A 14,160-nucleotide genomic window follows, 5' to 3' on the forward strand; every position below is an offset into this window, starting at 1 on the left:
ATACGAAAGAGAGACATTACACACATTTTTGTAAATCAAGAAAATATTTAATAATACAGTGGTGCCCCGCAAGACGAATCACTCGCTAAACGAAAAACCCGCAAGACGAAAGGGTTTTCCGATTTTTAGCAGCTTCCCTATGGGCTTGCTTCGCAAGACGAAAGCCCATAGGGAAATCTCCGGGGACAGCGGGGAAGCGCAGCGCGCCTTCTCCTCTGTTCCCGGACCTGTCCTAAGGCTTGCAGTGGGAGGTCCGGGAACAGAGGACAAGGCGCGAAGGGCTTCTCCTCTGTTCCCGGGGCTTGCGGTGGGAGGAGGGTTTTTCCTCCCCACCGCCAACATTCAGAACAGCCTTCTGAATGTTGGCGGTGGGGAGGAAAGCCCTCCTCCCACCGCAAGCCTTCAGGACAGGTCCGGGAACAGAGGGGAAGGTGTGCAGCGCTTCTCCTCTGTTCCCGGACCTGTCTTGAAGACTTGCGGTGGGAGGAAGGTTTTCCTCCCCACCGCCAACATTCAGAAGGCTGTTCTGAAGGCTGGCGGTGGGAAGAAAAGCCCTTTTCCCCCGCCAGCCTTCAGAAGAGTTCCCGCCTAGGCTGCGGATAGCAGCCTGCTGCCCTGCGCGAGGGGCGCTCTGCTTAAGAGCGCCCCTCGTACGGGGCAGCAGGCTGCTATCCGCAGCTTGGAGAGCCCTGCGGGGAACTCCTGCAGGGCTCCCCAAGCTGCAGGTGTCTGCCCCGGCGAGGGGCGCTCTGCTTCAGAGCGCCCCTCGTGTGGGGCAGCAGGCTGCTATCCGCAGCCTAGGCACCCCTGCTGGAACTCTTCTGAAGGCTGGCGGCGGGAGAAGGGCTTTTCTTCCCACCGCCAGCCTTCAGAAGGCTGTTCTGAAGGCTGGCGGTCTGTCCCCGGACCTGGTCTGAAGGTGGTCTCCATAGGAACGCATTAATTGATTTTCAATGCATTCCTATGGGAAACCGTGCTTCGCAAGACGAAAAACTCGCAAGAAGAAAAAACTTGCGGAAGGAATTAATTTCGTCTTGCGAGGCACCACTGTAATAAAAAAAGAATGTTCCCCAGGCCACGGCCCTCTCCCTGGGCCACGGCCCTTCTCCATGGCCACACCTCTCTCCAGGGAAGTGAGGGCCGGGTTGTCCACCTGGGAAAGGAGCCCATCTGGGAGAAGGAAAAGCCTGACCCTAAACTTGCACTGCCTTGTGGGATATTTTGGGAGAATAAATGTGTAAACCCTGCAGAAATCTAGAGAGGAGTCCCTAAGGCAGTTGGATGGTGCCTTGTCTGCCTCCTTCCGGCAAATCCTGCAGCCCAGCGGATGCCCAACATCTTGCTCTGCTTTCCCTTTTCACCTCATCAGTGAGGCCAAGGGGGGAGGTCTCATTGTCTGGGCCCTGGGTAGGCAAACTAAGGCCCGCGGGTCGGGTCCAGCCCAATCATAGCTGTCAACCTTACCTTTTTTTGCGGGAAATTCCCTTATTCCAGCACCGTTTCCCCACTGCTTCCTGCTGCTATCCCGGATTGTTAGATATCCCGTAGACTGTCTCCAGGATAGGTGAGGCTGCTGATGCCTTATTTTCAAATCTGAAAGTGAAAGCTATGGGCCCAATCTCCTCCTCAATCCGGCCCACGGATGGTCCGGGAATCAGCATGTTTTTACAGGAGTAGAATGTGTCCTTTTATTTAAAATGCATCTCTGGGTTATTTGTGGGGCATAGGAATTCGTTCATTTCCCCCAAAAAATATAGTTCGGCTCCCCACATGGTCTGAGGGACTGTGGACTGGCCCCCTGCTGAAAAAGTTTGCTGACCCCTGGGCAGCCCAGGACGCCCAGACACAAGACCCAGGCCTGTGCCAAGGGGGGGGGGTCACTTGGGTGCTGTTAGTGCAGCAGTTTGACTCCACGCCCCAAAGACACACTCGGTTGCGCCTCAGGAGCAAGGGCCAAGATCAAACAATTGCAGGCCTGTGGTACAAATTGAGCAACAGGTGTAAGGAAACTTTATGATGGCTTGCTCGTCATGATGGTGATCGTTCCTGGCTCTGGAACAATGGCAGTCCCTGTAAGGCACCAGACCCCCTGTTTACCTGGCCTTTACGAAGGACATCCTGGTTTAGCGTCTGTCGATCAAGGCCAAAGGAAGCAATTATGTAAGCAAGGGTGAGCACAGCACCTGAATGCACATCCAGGCAGGAGCCACTGCAAATCATAGCATCCTAGAGTTGGAAGCCCCCCCCCCCCCCCAGGAAGGCTAGGCTGAGAGAGAGAAGAGAGAGACTCCACCCACCTCAAAGGTCCACACTGAGCGTCACAGCTGAGTGGTGAGATTCAAATCCTCGTCCCTCCTGGGTCCTGGTCCAACACACTAACCACTGCACCACCACTGCCTTTCTTCGTTTGCTGACGTGGGAACGAAATATCACCCACACCAGCCTTATGGCTGCTCCCCAAACAGGAACTCCAGGCTGCCCTTTGCCCAACCCAAACCACAGCTGCCTCTTTTCCACAAGGAGGACAGAATCATAGAACCTTGGAGTTGGAAGATAAAGGAGTTTTGGGGTTCCTGGGCGCAGCACGTCCTACCAGGAAGACCCCAGAGGAGTGTTGCATTGTGGGTCAGGATTGTCAAAGCTGCTACAATTTCAATCTTCAATTCTTTATTGCCATCCCTTTTGCAAAGGCTTCCCCCTTCGAAGAAGTCAAGCCAGCTGCACCCGAGGCATCTGCTCAGCTTACCCTGAAGGGCTAAGGGTGAAGAATAAATTACCCCAACAAGCCCCACCCCACCCCATAGCTGCCGCAGCCCCTCAAATACAGAGACACACACCCTCCCTGCGGTTCTCTGTCCAGGGGAAAAGAGTTCGAGAGAGTGGGAAATCCCTCAAGGAAACATTGCCCTCTGCTGCAGGAGACGAGTTCGAGAGAGGAGCAAATCCTGCAAGGAAAGGGCATCCTCCATTGCAGTTTGCCCCATTCACACACACATCCAAAATTCCCCCCCCCCCCAGCCTCAGAGGTTTCGGAAAACGACTTTCTTCCCACAGACCAAGTCCGGTTGGTGGATGGCATCCCACATCACCAGCATCTCGTAAGGAACAAATCGGTGCACCAGGAGCAGCTCCTTGTAATAGCAGGGGTCGAAGGACTCAAGCTTGGACGAGGGCACGCGCACCCCCACCGTGCGGATGCCCATGTGCGAGGCGGGTGCCAGTCCCGCCCTCTCCAAGCACATGCCCAGGTAGACGTCGTCGATGGGGAACAGCTCAATGCCCAGGGACTTTTGGTAGATGGTCCGCGAGGTGAAGCCGGACATGAGGACCCCTCCGCCGCCGCAATAGGGCGGGTACGACTTGGAGGTGGTCACCTGCTCGGGGACGTAGTACTTGCTCCACTTCTCGCGGATGGGGCCCACATTGGTGATCAGCTGCCCCACAAAGAGATGCTCATCTCCCGCACCCGGGATGCCGAGAAGGTAGCGCACCATGTTGTCCGTGTTGGCGAAGACGTCGTCGTCCCCGTTGAAGACGAACCGCACGCCGGGGCAGCGAGACTCCATCCAGGCGTGGAAGAGGACCTGCTTGAGCGTCAGGTTGAAGAAGCTGTCCTGGAAGCCCCACTGCAGGATGTCCCCATGCTCCTCCGTCTCCAGCCGCAGCAGCCGGCCAAGCTTGCGGGCATCGCGGGCATTCCCTGGGACCCCCGCCAGGAAGACCCTGCGGATGTGGACGCCCTCAAAGGTCCGCTCGCGGCCCCAGGTCTTGCGGATGATCTCCCGGCGCTCGTAGTTCCCCGGAGAGGACTTGATGGCCAGCAGGAGGAAGACCTCGTGCGAGGACTCGGGGCGCCCGCATTTCTCCGGCAAGTCCAGGAGCAGCGGGAACACCTTGCAGTGCTTGTAGCGCAAAAAGTCCTGGATGTGGCCTGGCAGCTCTGCAAAGCCAGGGACGCTGGCCACGGAGACGTTCTCGCGGCACTCGGCAGCGGGGCTGCGCCAGGGCTGGGTGGCAGCAGCAGGCGTGGATGGACTTGGGGTGGCGGCTCTGGGCTCCGTCGAGACAGCAGGGTCCTCGTCCGAATGGAGGAGAAAGCAGAGCCCCATGAAGCCCACCACACCCAAGATGGCAGCTTCTAGCTTGTAGGACCAACGTCGTGACATGTCCACCTGGGAGAGAAGGGGAGAACAGAGGGGGTGAGAGGCACACGAGTGATTCCTGTGTTGCAGGGGTTGGGCTGGATGACCCTTGGGGTCCCTCCCAACCCTACAGGTCAGGGAATGAGGTAGATTCTCTCTCACACACATACGCCCACCGAGGAATGATCCAGGCAGGAACCAGGAGTAAATCACACCTTGCAAATAGGAGTGGACTCTTTTCTGTTGGCAAGCGCTCCTGGGGGGGGGACGGCAGACCCCCAGTACCTCCCAGCATCTCCCAGTAGGCACGTCTCTGGGATGGCATGTCCCTTCACTCCCGAGTGCCCCTCTGCAACACTTCTCATATGAAAAGGGCACACCAGTCTTTCGGCATCACCCAGCAAGAAGATAGAGACATCCGAAGATCTAAACTACGTTTTATTCACAATATATACAGAGAATCCATAATCACGTCTGTGCCTTCCAAACTCTGGCAGAAAACCAGAAAGCACACAGCAAAACGAAAGTACAGTCCAATAACACTCTCAGACGGAAGAGATAAGACAGTCTTCCGTTCCCACACTCTTCTCAGACATCTCGTGTGATTTATACTAATCACACTAACCAGCACCGGTTACGTAAAATCCTAACATTTTCTGGCAAAAACAGGATCTGCACAGGCTGTCAAGCCTAGTGAGCACAGCAACTATTCCCCAGTAGTTCTTACCCCCATGAAGCAGTTGCAGAGACTGAAGGTCCCAGCCTCCCCATAGCCACCTAAATCCCCTCCTCTCCAGGGTTTTCCCCAAGCAATTGGAGACTGTACCTACATGCAGCCAACCTTTCCTCCACCCTTTTCATACCTCTTCAGGTTCTGGGAGACAAAGAGGGGACAGGAGTGTAGCAGGAAACACCCCCCCCCCCAATCATTCAGTTTGTACAAACTTAACACACACTCACACTCACACACTACATACGCTACGCTTCTGTTATAAATTCATAGAAAATCAAACATACATTGGATTTGCACTGTTCCACTTTTATTTCACTCCATGAAGGAAGGACTACAAAATGGGGAAGGTTTGATACAGGGCAGCCATAATCCTTGAGCATACCAGTACATCCACAGGAGCCCTGCCCGTTGCTATGCCAACCCTGATGGTCTCAGACAGAAGACCATCAACAACACAACGGACTGCATACACGAGTGGATTCAACACACGGACTATAACAAAAGAACAGTGATTGGATTCCCCCTCATGGGGCAGGAAACTGAACTACCTTTTGTCTTTATGCCAACCCTGATGGTCCTAGACAGAAGACCATCAAGAGCACAAAGAACTTGCATATGGGAGTGGATTCAGCACGGACTGGAACAAAAGACAATGATCAGCTCTCCCCTCTGGGGGCAGGAAACGGCAAACTCCCCTTTGTCACCTGGAAAGTACTCATGGGGAGGGGGAAAGGGGGAACCAGCCAGGTGACAGGACCTCCCTCAACCCGTCCTTTTTGTGATGTAGTTGTGATGTAGTATTAGGGGTGTAGTTTGGGGGATTAGTAACTAATAAAAGTTGGGGGTCTTCTTTTGTTCTGGGCTTCCATTTTGCTTCATCTTGTTGCGGGGGGGGGGGGGGGAGTCCTGTCACGACAGTCTTCAATAAAGACCAAGCCTACAGGCTGCTGTTTTGCTCCAAATTATCCTGGTTGGTATCTTTGTTTTTGTCGAAGAGAGCCCTCAGATTTTTCCGTTAACATTGCTATTTTAACTCACGTGCAACTACTCATTCTACATCCTTATTTTACCGTTCTGCTTTTCCTCTCTTAATTTTTGCCTGTTGTTGCAATCATCCTCTCTGTTTTATATACATTATAAAAAGAAAATTGTAATACTAAACTTTACCCCAAAGGGTGTGTGTGTGTGTTCAGCAACACACAGAAGGGGACAGGCTCCTCACTCCTGATGGAACCCATCCCAGTTCTGGAAGAGTAACATTCGAAACTGGCACTAGGACCATCCTAGCCCCAGGGCAGTTTCCACACAGTGAGGAGGAAATGCTGGGAAGGGGGAAAGAGGAGGAGGAGGAAGCAGCTTCTCAGTGGCCTGGGGCAAGCAGGGCTCCGTGCCTTGGTTTGACGTCACATCAACCATGCAGCTGATCCTAGCAAATAATAATGAGCAAATAATAATAATAGTCTTATTTGTACCCTGCCCAACTGACTGCGTTGCCCCAGCCACTCTGGGTGGCTTCCAGCATATACAAAATAAGAATAATAATACATCAAGCATTAACCAACCTCCCCCATACAGGGCTGCCTTCGGAGAGCCTCGTGCTCCGCTTCTCACTCTGCACGTGAACAAAGGTGTTCTTGTGCAATTGAAGAAGTCCATCAAGGAAGGATGAGAAGCTGCAAGCAAATAAGTTGGCTTCCCTGAACTGCAGAGTGCAGAGGACACTCTGGCCCTTCGGGGCACGAAAGAGGCAGACTGCAGAGAGGACTCCTGTCCGTCTATTTAAAAGAATCATAATTTAAATCATTTCCTCTATGAGCCTAACTCACAAACAACATACAATAATGCTGTAATACCGATTGCAACACCATTCTTTGTAGCCCTGAACTGTGCATTGATGGAGGGGGGTAGCTGGGGCAGGAGACTCTTGCTCTCAGGGTCATGGGTTTGAGCCCCACCTTGACCACTGCAGGGGGTTGGTCTAGATGACACTCAGGGTCCCTTCCAACTCTTACAGGCTTGTCCTTTTGCACCTGGAGGGTTTCTCCTTCTCTTTATCTAGGCAAGCTCTGGACTGTAAACACCCTGCCTGACTCCCCAAAGCACCTGAAGGGCAAGTCAGTTTTGCACATGACAAGAGACAGCAAAGGTTTAAGTCTCTTGAGAGCCAGTGTGGTGTAGTGGTTAAGAATGGTAGACTCATAATTTGGTTTGAACCGGGTTTGATTCCCCGCTCCTCCACCTGCAGCTGCTGGGTGACCTTGGGCCAGTCACACTTCTCTGAAGTCTCAGCCCCACTCACCTCACAGAGTGTTTGTTGTGGAGAGGAAGGGAAAGAAGAATGTGAGCCGCTTTGAGACTCCTGAAGGGGAGTGATAAAGCGGGATAGCAAATCCAAACTCCTCTTCTTCCCTTAGTTTCCTTTTCTCTGACCTGCGGTTATAATTACAGTGGTACCTCAGGTTACATACACTTCAGGTTACATACGCTTCAGTTTACAGACTCCGCTAACCCAGAAATAGTGCTTCAGGTTAAGAACTTTGCTTCAGGATGAGAACAGAAATCGTGCTCTGGAGGTGTGGCGGCAGCAGGAGGTCCCATTAGCTAAAGTGGTGCTTCAGGTTAAGAACAGTTTCAGGTTAAGAACGGACCTCCAGAATGAATTAAGTACTTAACCCGAGGTACCATTGTATTCCTAGATCCTCTTCCTCCTTCCCAGCCAAGACTTGGTCTCTCTCTCTGTGTGTGTGTGTGTTGTGGCAACAAGTCCCGCAGAGCCACTGGTGCCAAGCGCTTGTTACCTCCCTGTTTGCTTTCTCCAAGGCACAGGCTCCAATTAAAGGAGTCCTTATCTGGCAATATCTCCCAGCAAACAATCTGCACAGCCAGCCCAGAGACCTTTCAAAGTGCAAAGGCAGCAAGGAACAAATTCCCAAAATGCAAAAAAGAAAAGAAAAGAAACTTTAAAAATCCTTTCAGGATGGTGAAATGGAGTCATAGAATTGGAGGGGACCCCGAGGGTCATCCAGTCCAACCCCCTGCCATGCAGGAAGCACAGGTAGAGAATCCCTGGCAGGTGGCCCCCCCCCCAACCTCTGCTTAGAAACCTCCCAACACCTTCTTTCATGGGAGTCCACTCTGCCATCGAAGGACTCTTACCCTCAGAAACTTACTCCTGATGATAAGCCAGAATCTCCTTCCTCACCCTTTTAATCTGCCGGTTTGGATCCTGCCCTCTGCCAGTTGCATCTTCGACTTGAGCAGTTCTTTGGTCTGTTTCGGAGAAAGAAACTCCCTGCACCCCGCAGCACTTGGCCTCTGCTTGCACCTGAAGACACAGCTTCCGCTCTCACTTCCCTTTCTAGCTATTTTAGGGTCTGTTTTGCAACCTCCGACAATTTCCGGAGGCATTAATAACTCAGTTTCCTGCATCAACTTTGCTGAGGCACAAACTGACTCCAGACCAGTTGGGAAATGCTCTCTTTGATATATATTTATCTCAGGGTGCTTCACTCAACAAAACACAGGGAGCCGCATCATTTACCAGTCAGGGTGGGCTGTGGACTAGATAACCCTGCAGTGGCTTTCCGGCAGATTTCAGGATTGAACCTGAGGACTTCTGCAGGAGCTAAGTTTCTAGACCTCATGCTTTTGGAAAAAAGGATGGGTTTGAATAGAACGCCAGAAGCTGCATTGCCCTGAGGCCTAATGAGCAACTCTCCCCAGTAGGTCTTGCCCCAGTGAGGCAGTTGCAGACCCTCCAGGGTCCCCGTTTCCCAGGGACAGTTCCGGAACTACAAAAGCTGTCCCCGTTTCCCTCTTGACCCCAGAATGTCCCGCTTTCCCTTTTTCTCCATGTCTCAGAGAACAATGAAAAGTGGTCTGCGTGTAGGTGCAAAAACAGAGGCCTGTTTATCCGGAAAATAAAATCCCTGCACCAAATGAAGGAAACAATGAAGGTGGCAGACGGAGCCCTGCCTATAATTTTGAAGGCAGCGGTCACCACTCGGCTTCAAAGTCTTTCATTGTAATGCTTCCACAGCCAGCCATTTATTGAAACGCAAAGAGTGTCTCTTCCTTATTTGCAACAGCAAGAACAGACTCCTCATAGGAGTGGTGGACTCTCCTTTCTTGGAGGTTGGGTGGCCCTCTGTCTGGGATGCTTCAGCTGAGATTCCTGCCTTGCAGGGGGTTGGGCTGGATGACCCTCAGGGTCCCTTCCAACCCCACATTTCTATGATTCTCCCTGCTAACAATTCCTGCCTTGCAGGAGGTTGGATGAGATGATCCTCAGAGTTCCTTCCAACTCTGCACTTCTATGATTCAATACGCCTGTCTTCTCAGGGGCTGGAGATCCCTAAGAACTGAGGAATCCAGATAGACTGTCCCTGGACCTGGAGGTTCCAAAAGAAGAGCTGGATTGCTAGATCAGACCCAAAAAGGGCTCGTCTGTCCAGCATCCTGTTCTCACAGATTTCCTGCAAGCAGGATTCCAGAAAAAGTGCCCTCTCCCCTCCTGGGAATGCCAGGCACTGGGATTCAGGAGTATACATTGCCTCTGACTGTGGAGCACAGCCACCCTGGCTAGGAGCCATCGATAGCCCTCTCCTCCTCCATGGATTTGGCCAATCCTCTTTGAAAGCCATGCAAGTTGGGGCCACTCCTGTGGCAGGGAGTTCCACAGCTTAACTCTGAGCACCTCTGAGAGCAGGAGCTGGCCTGATCCCATCAGGTGGTTCTTCTGTCACTGGTGGAATGTTGCAGGGCTGCAACCAAACCAGAGGCAGCGTCAAAAAGGGGACCCCTCCCTCATTGGGCAGACCCCACCTCAAGTCACATTCCAAGCACACGGCATTCGCTTCTGCATTGCACACAAAACTGGCCCCAAGAGAAATCCAGCCCAGGACATTCTGCTAGCTCAGAATGCAGCTAAGCTGGTTTCTTTGTGGGTGGAAATTGCCATCAGTCTCTTTGGACTCAATCCAAGGTGGCCGAAAATGAGGCGAGGCCCACCCAGTGCAGTGCTGTGTGGGGAGGAGGTCAGCCGTTTCACACAGAATCATCAAAATGGAAGGGGTCCCCGAGGGTCATCTAGCCCAACCCCCTGCAATGCAGGAATCTATCACCCAACGTGGGACTCAAACCCATGACCCTGAGATTCCAGCTGTATAGTTCTGATAATCTAGCTGCGATTCCTAGTTGTGAACAGGTTCTCAAAGTCAGGCTGAGAGTGAGCGACTGGCCCCCAAGGCATCATCACCCAATGAGCACTGAGCAGGGAGATTGGGACCCTGGTCCCTCGCTGGTCCTAGTCCAGCACTCTAACCACTGTGCCACCGCTGCCTCCACAAATCTCAGCTAGATAGGAACCAGGGCAGGGGGTTGGGCTGGATGACCCCTGGGGTCCCTTCCACCTCTACTGTTCCACGAATGGTCTAGCTCAGCAGAAGGCAGCTTTGGCAGCTACATCAACCTGTCCTGTTTCAGTCTTTTTGGGAGCCTCTACTCAGAGTGGACTCACCGAAACCAGAGCAAGCTCAGTGAGCCACGCCAGCTGATTTGGGCAGGTTCTGCTCCAAGTGAGATGCCACCTCCGGAGGAAGAAGTGGCTTATTTTATTTTGCAAACGGGACCAAAAAACAATTTCCAGAGAAAAAAGGGATAAATCTGTCCTCTGGGGAGGTTGCCCAATCTCGGCGCGGAGCCCCGGCTGGTTCTGGGGGGAGTCAACAGTTTCTTAACGGGGACCAGAAATGCCTGTTGGGCGAGCCGCTCTTTTGCAAGAGGCCCCAGGGCACGCTAGGCGGTAATAATTTGGCAAAATCTGCCCCAAGTTAATAGTGAGTCACCAGAGGCAGCCTGGGGAGCAGGGCTGAGCTTGGGTCTGGATCTCCGGTGAACTTGGAGATCTCACGGGACCTGGAATCCAGGGGTTGGGGGACCCCAAGTGTAGCAGGAGGAGCCAAAAAGGCGGTGAAGCAGCTCACCTAGTCCAGCACCCTGTCCTCCCAGTGGCCAAATGTCCCCAAGGACTGGGGAATGGAGATAGACTGCTTCTGGACCTCCTTCTGTTGCAGCTTAGAAATTTGATTTATTCACATATTCAGGCCTGGATTTAGATGGAGAGAGTGCAAACCTGACAGCCTGGTCGTCTCATGAGGGGTTTGTTCCCCACTAGAGACCAAAGCATCTCCAGAGGGAAAATGTCAGGTTCTGCACTTAGGCAGGAAGAACGAGATGCACAAATATAAGATGGGGGACACCTGCCTTGCCAGTAGAATCATAGAATGGTAGAGTTGGAAGGAACCCCAAAGGTCATCCAGTCCAACCCCCTGCAATGCAGGAATCTCAGCTCAAGCATCCGTTGACAGAAGGCCACCCAACCTGTGCTTAAAAACCTCCAAGGAAGGAGAGTCCATGTGAAAAGGACTGAGGGGTCTTGGTGGACCACAAGCTGAACATGAGTGAACAGTGTGATGCAGCAGCGAAAAAAGCTAATGCCATCCTAGGTCACATCCACAAGTCTAGTTTCCAGATCAAGAGAAGTCACAGTGCCACTCTATCCTGCCTTGGTCAGGTCACACCTGGAATTCTGTGTCCAGTTCTGGGCACCACAATTGAAGAAGGATGTCGACAAGCTGGAATGTGGGGAAAATAGGGCAGCCAAGATGCTCAAGGGACTGGAAAGCAAGCCTGATGAGGAACAGTTGAAGGAGCTGGGGATGTTTAGCCTGGGAAAGAGGAGACTGAGAGGAGATAGGAGAGCCATCTTCAAACATCTAAAGGGCTGCCTCAAGGAAGGTGGAGCAAGCTTGGTTTCTCCTGCTCCAGAGAGTAGGACTTCAAGTGACAAGAAAGGAGCGGCTCTCCATGGGTTTAGTCTAACCTGGAGATACCCTCAAGGGATTGAGCTCAGGTACCTGCATGCAGAGTGAATGTTCTGCTGAGCTACAGTCCTCCCTAGAAATGAAGGAAGAGTCTAGTCCTCTTAGTTCCCAACAAAAGGATGGCATAAGTAGGAACACTGGATGCTGCTAAGTCTTCCAGCTCAGCCGGCAGCAGATCTCCGGGACTGGGGGAAGGGTGCCTCTTCCAGCCCTACCTGGAGACATTGTGGGGTTCAAATCCTCCCACCTGGCCACAAGTGGTCTGACCTGGGGAGCCAGCTGTGTGGCCTCTCAGTCTAGCCTTCCTCGAAGGATTGTTGTACAGTTCATATGTAGAGAGAGAGAGAGAGAGAGAGATTCCCCCTTCTCGCTGGGTGGCATCTTTGGAACTCCCTTCCTCAGGAAAACAGCCCAGATCCTTCCTGGCTGAAGATTTCCTTGTTCCAACAGTCTTTGGGGAGCTGACTGCTTTAATGAAAAGTTGCTGCTGTTTCTATTTAAAACAGATTTTATAGATATATAGTCTTATGTCTATCAATGTTTAACTGCTTTTTAATTACCCCCCCCCCCGAAAAAATGTGGTTCTTGCTTTTATATGTCAGCTGCCTTGAGTCCCTTTCACATGGCCTATAAATAAATACATAAGAATAAATGAATGCATCTTCTGGAACAGCCTGCAGGGCGCCAGTCTCTTCCAGCTCTTCCAAACTACAACTCCCAGAGGCCCCAAACCAGCGCCGCACGGAGGACATCAATCCCTGCAGGGCTGATCACCACTGCGCCTGTTTACTGCTCAGTATGGCTCTTCATTTTTTGGATTATTTACTTTTTATACCATTTAACTCTTGCCAGTTTTTTTTTTAAATTTTCATCCAGAAATAGTGTTTAACAGCTGCAAAGATTTATAATAGCTAAAAAGCAAACACTAAGATTATAAAGCAATAGCTAAAAGGTAAACGCTAAGGTTATAATAGCTTAAAAGTGCTTAAGATTATAACAGCTAAAAACTGGAAGGGAAAAAAGCACATGTCCCACTACACCTGAATGGGTTGAGAAAAATCTGGAAACTCTGAGTAAGATAATAATTACAACCAGCCCTGTGTGTTAGTGGGGAGGAAATAGATTTATTTATTTTTTTGTCAATGTTTTGGATCAACAAGTTCAGAGACAAAGTCCAGCCTAATGCTGCTTTGAACCTGCTGTGACAATATTTCTTTATCATGGGTTTATTGTGCTTATCTGGAGAATAATAATAATCATAATAATTTATTATTTATACCCCGCCCATCTAGGTGGGTTTCCCCAGCCACTCTAGGCGGCTTCCAGCAGAATATTAAAATGCAATAGTCTACAGACACACATCCTCATTCTAATAGGGTTTTTTTGTCCACCCGCCACAAAAGCACCAAGGCTTCTGAATGGACTCACCCAGAGACTGAGCCTCCTCTCCGCCTTGCAGGACTCCGGCAAAGAGTCCGTCTGCCTCGCGCACCTGGTAGCCTGACTCACCTGGGCAGGTAAGGGGCGGGGCTTGAAGGTACCCCCACGCCCAGAGCAAGGTCGGCTCCAAGCACCCCAAAAAAGGAAGGGGGAAGCAGAGCGAGGTCCTGGCTGGCTTGTGGAAGGAGAGCCCGATAAGATTACAGGTGTGTGTTTGAGCGAGAGAGAGAGAGAGAAAAGAGGAATAATCTCAAGGGCGTGGAGGAAGGGAACCAGATCTCCCAGGCAACACCTGGGCGGCTTAATTTCCCCTCGTTGCACCCTCAGGGTCCAATTTTGTATTCTCCCCACCCCGTTTTGGAAAAATAATAGTAGTAGTAAATAAATGAATAAATAAATAAATGCACTCTACAGTTCTACGATTCTCTGACAGTATTCATGTTTATCATGCTTTTTATCGTGTTTTTATTACTGGTGCAATATTACCCTGGGATCTTTTGATAAAAGGGTATATAAATGGAATAAATAATAATAATGTTGCAACAATATGTAGCAAAAAGGGGGGGAAAGAAAGAGGGGAAAGAAAACAGACTTTATAAATTGTTATTTCATACAATTTATCTGCCACTTGGTTTTAAAGGGAAAGAGGTTTGCAAGGAAGATGAAATGATAATGTTATCACTAAAAAATTAATTTGGCTAATTAAACCATTGTTGCCTTTTAAACGGGGTGGGGCGGCGTGCTGTTTTCATTTGTTACTTTGCTATGTAATTTTCTGTTTTTATATTGTACGCCGCCCTGTGATCCTCAGGTGAACAACAGTATATAAATGTCATAAATAATAATAATTTAAAACCTGCAGAAAGTGTGCAAAGAACAATAGATTAAAACTTTAGAAAGAACACATCTTTTAACTGCTGCGAGAGTACAATTGGCAGGACAGGGGGGTCAGAATCACAAG

The 14,160-nt window shown here is 50.9% G+C and overlaps 1 protein-coding gene and 1 long non-coding RNA gene across 3 annotated transcripts; both read right to left on the minus strand.

Annotated features, from left to right (window-relative positions):
- Positions 1 to 1,056: 1,056 nt before the first annotated feature.
- Positions 1,057 to 13,254, minus strand: B3GNT3 (UDP-GlcNAc:betaGal beta-1,3-N-acetylglucosaminyltransferase 3). 2 transcript variants are annotated; one of them, XM_083720109.1, is made up of 2 exons: positions 13,188 to 13,254; positions 1,057 to 4,172 (listed from the first exon to the last, which is right to left on the minus strand). In XM_083720109.1, exon 2 carries the CDS (start codon positions 4,164 to 4,166, stop codon positions 3,021 to 3,023), a length of 1,146 nt encoding a protein of 381 aa, XP_083576235.1. In that variant the 5' UTR covers positions 4,167 to 4,172; positions 13,188 to 13,254; the 3' UTR covers positions 1,057 to 3,020. The 2 variants fall into 2 exon arrangements, with proteins under 2 accessions (XP_083576235.1, XP_083576236.1); XM_083720110.1 differs by lacking the exon at positions 13,188 to 13,254 and adding an exon at positions 8,032 to 8,193.
- On the minus strand, positions 5,166 to 5,632 carry LOC310835479. Its single transcript, XR_014559674.1, has 2 exons — positions 5,591 to 5,632; positions 5,166 to 5,246 (listed from the first exon to the last, which is right to left on the minus strand). It is a non-coding gene; the product is annotated as an uncharacterized lncRNA (long non-coding RNA).
- Positions 13,255 to 14,160: the final 906 nt, after the last annotated feature.

This window comes from Podarcis gaigeae, assembly GCF_964106915.1.
Source record: "Podarcis gaigeae genome assembly, chromosome: 18".
NCBI lineage: Eukaryota > Metazoa > Chordata > Lepidosauria > Squamata > Lacertidae > Podarcis > Podarcis gaigeae.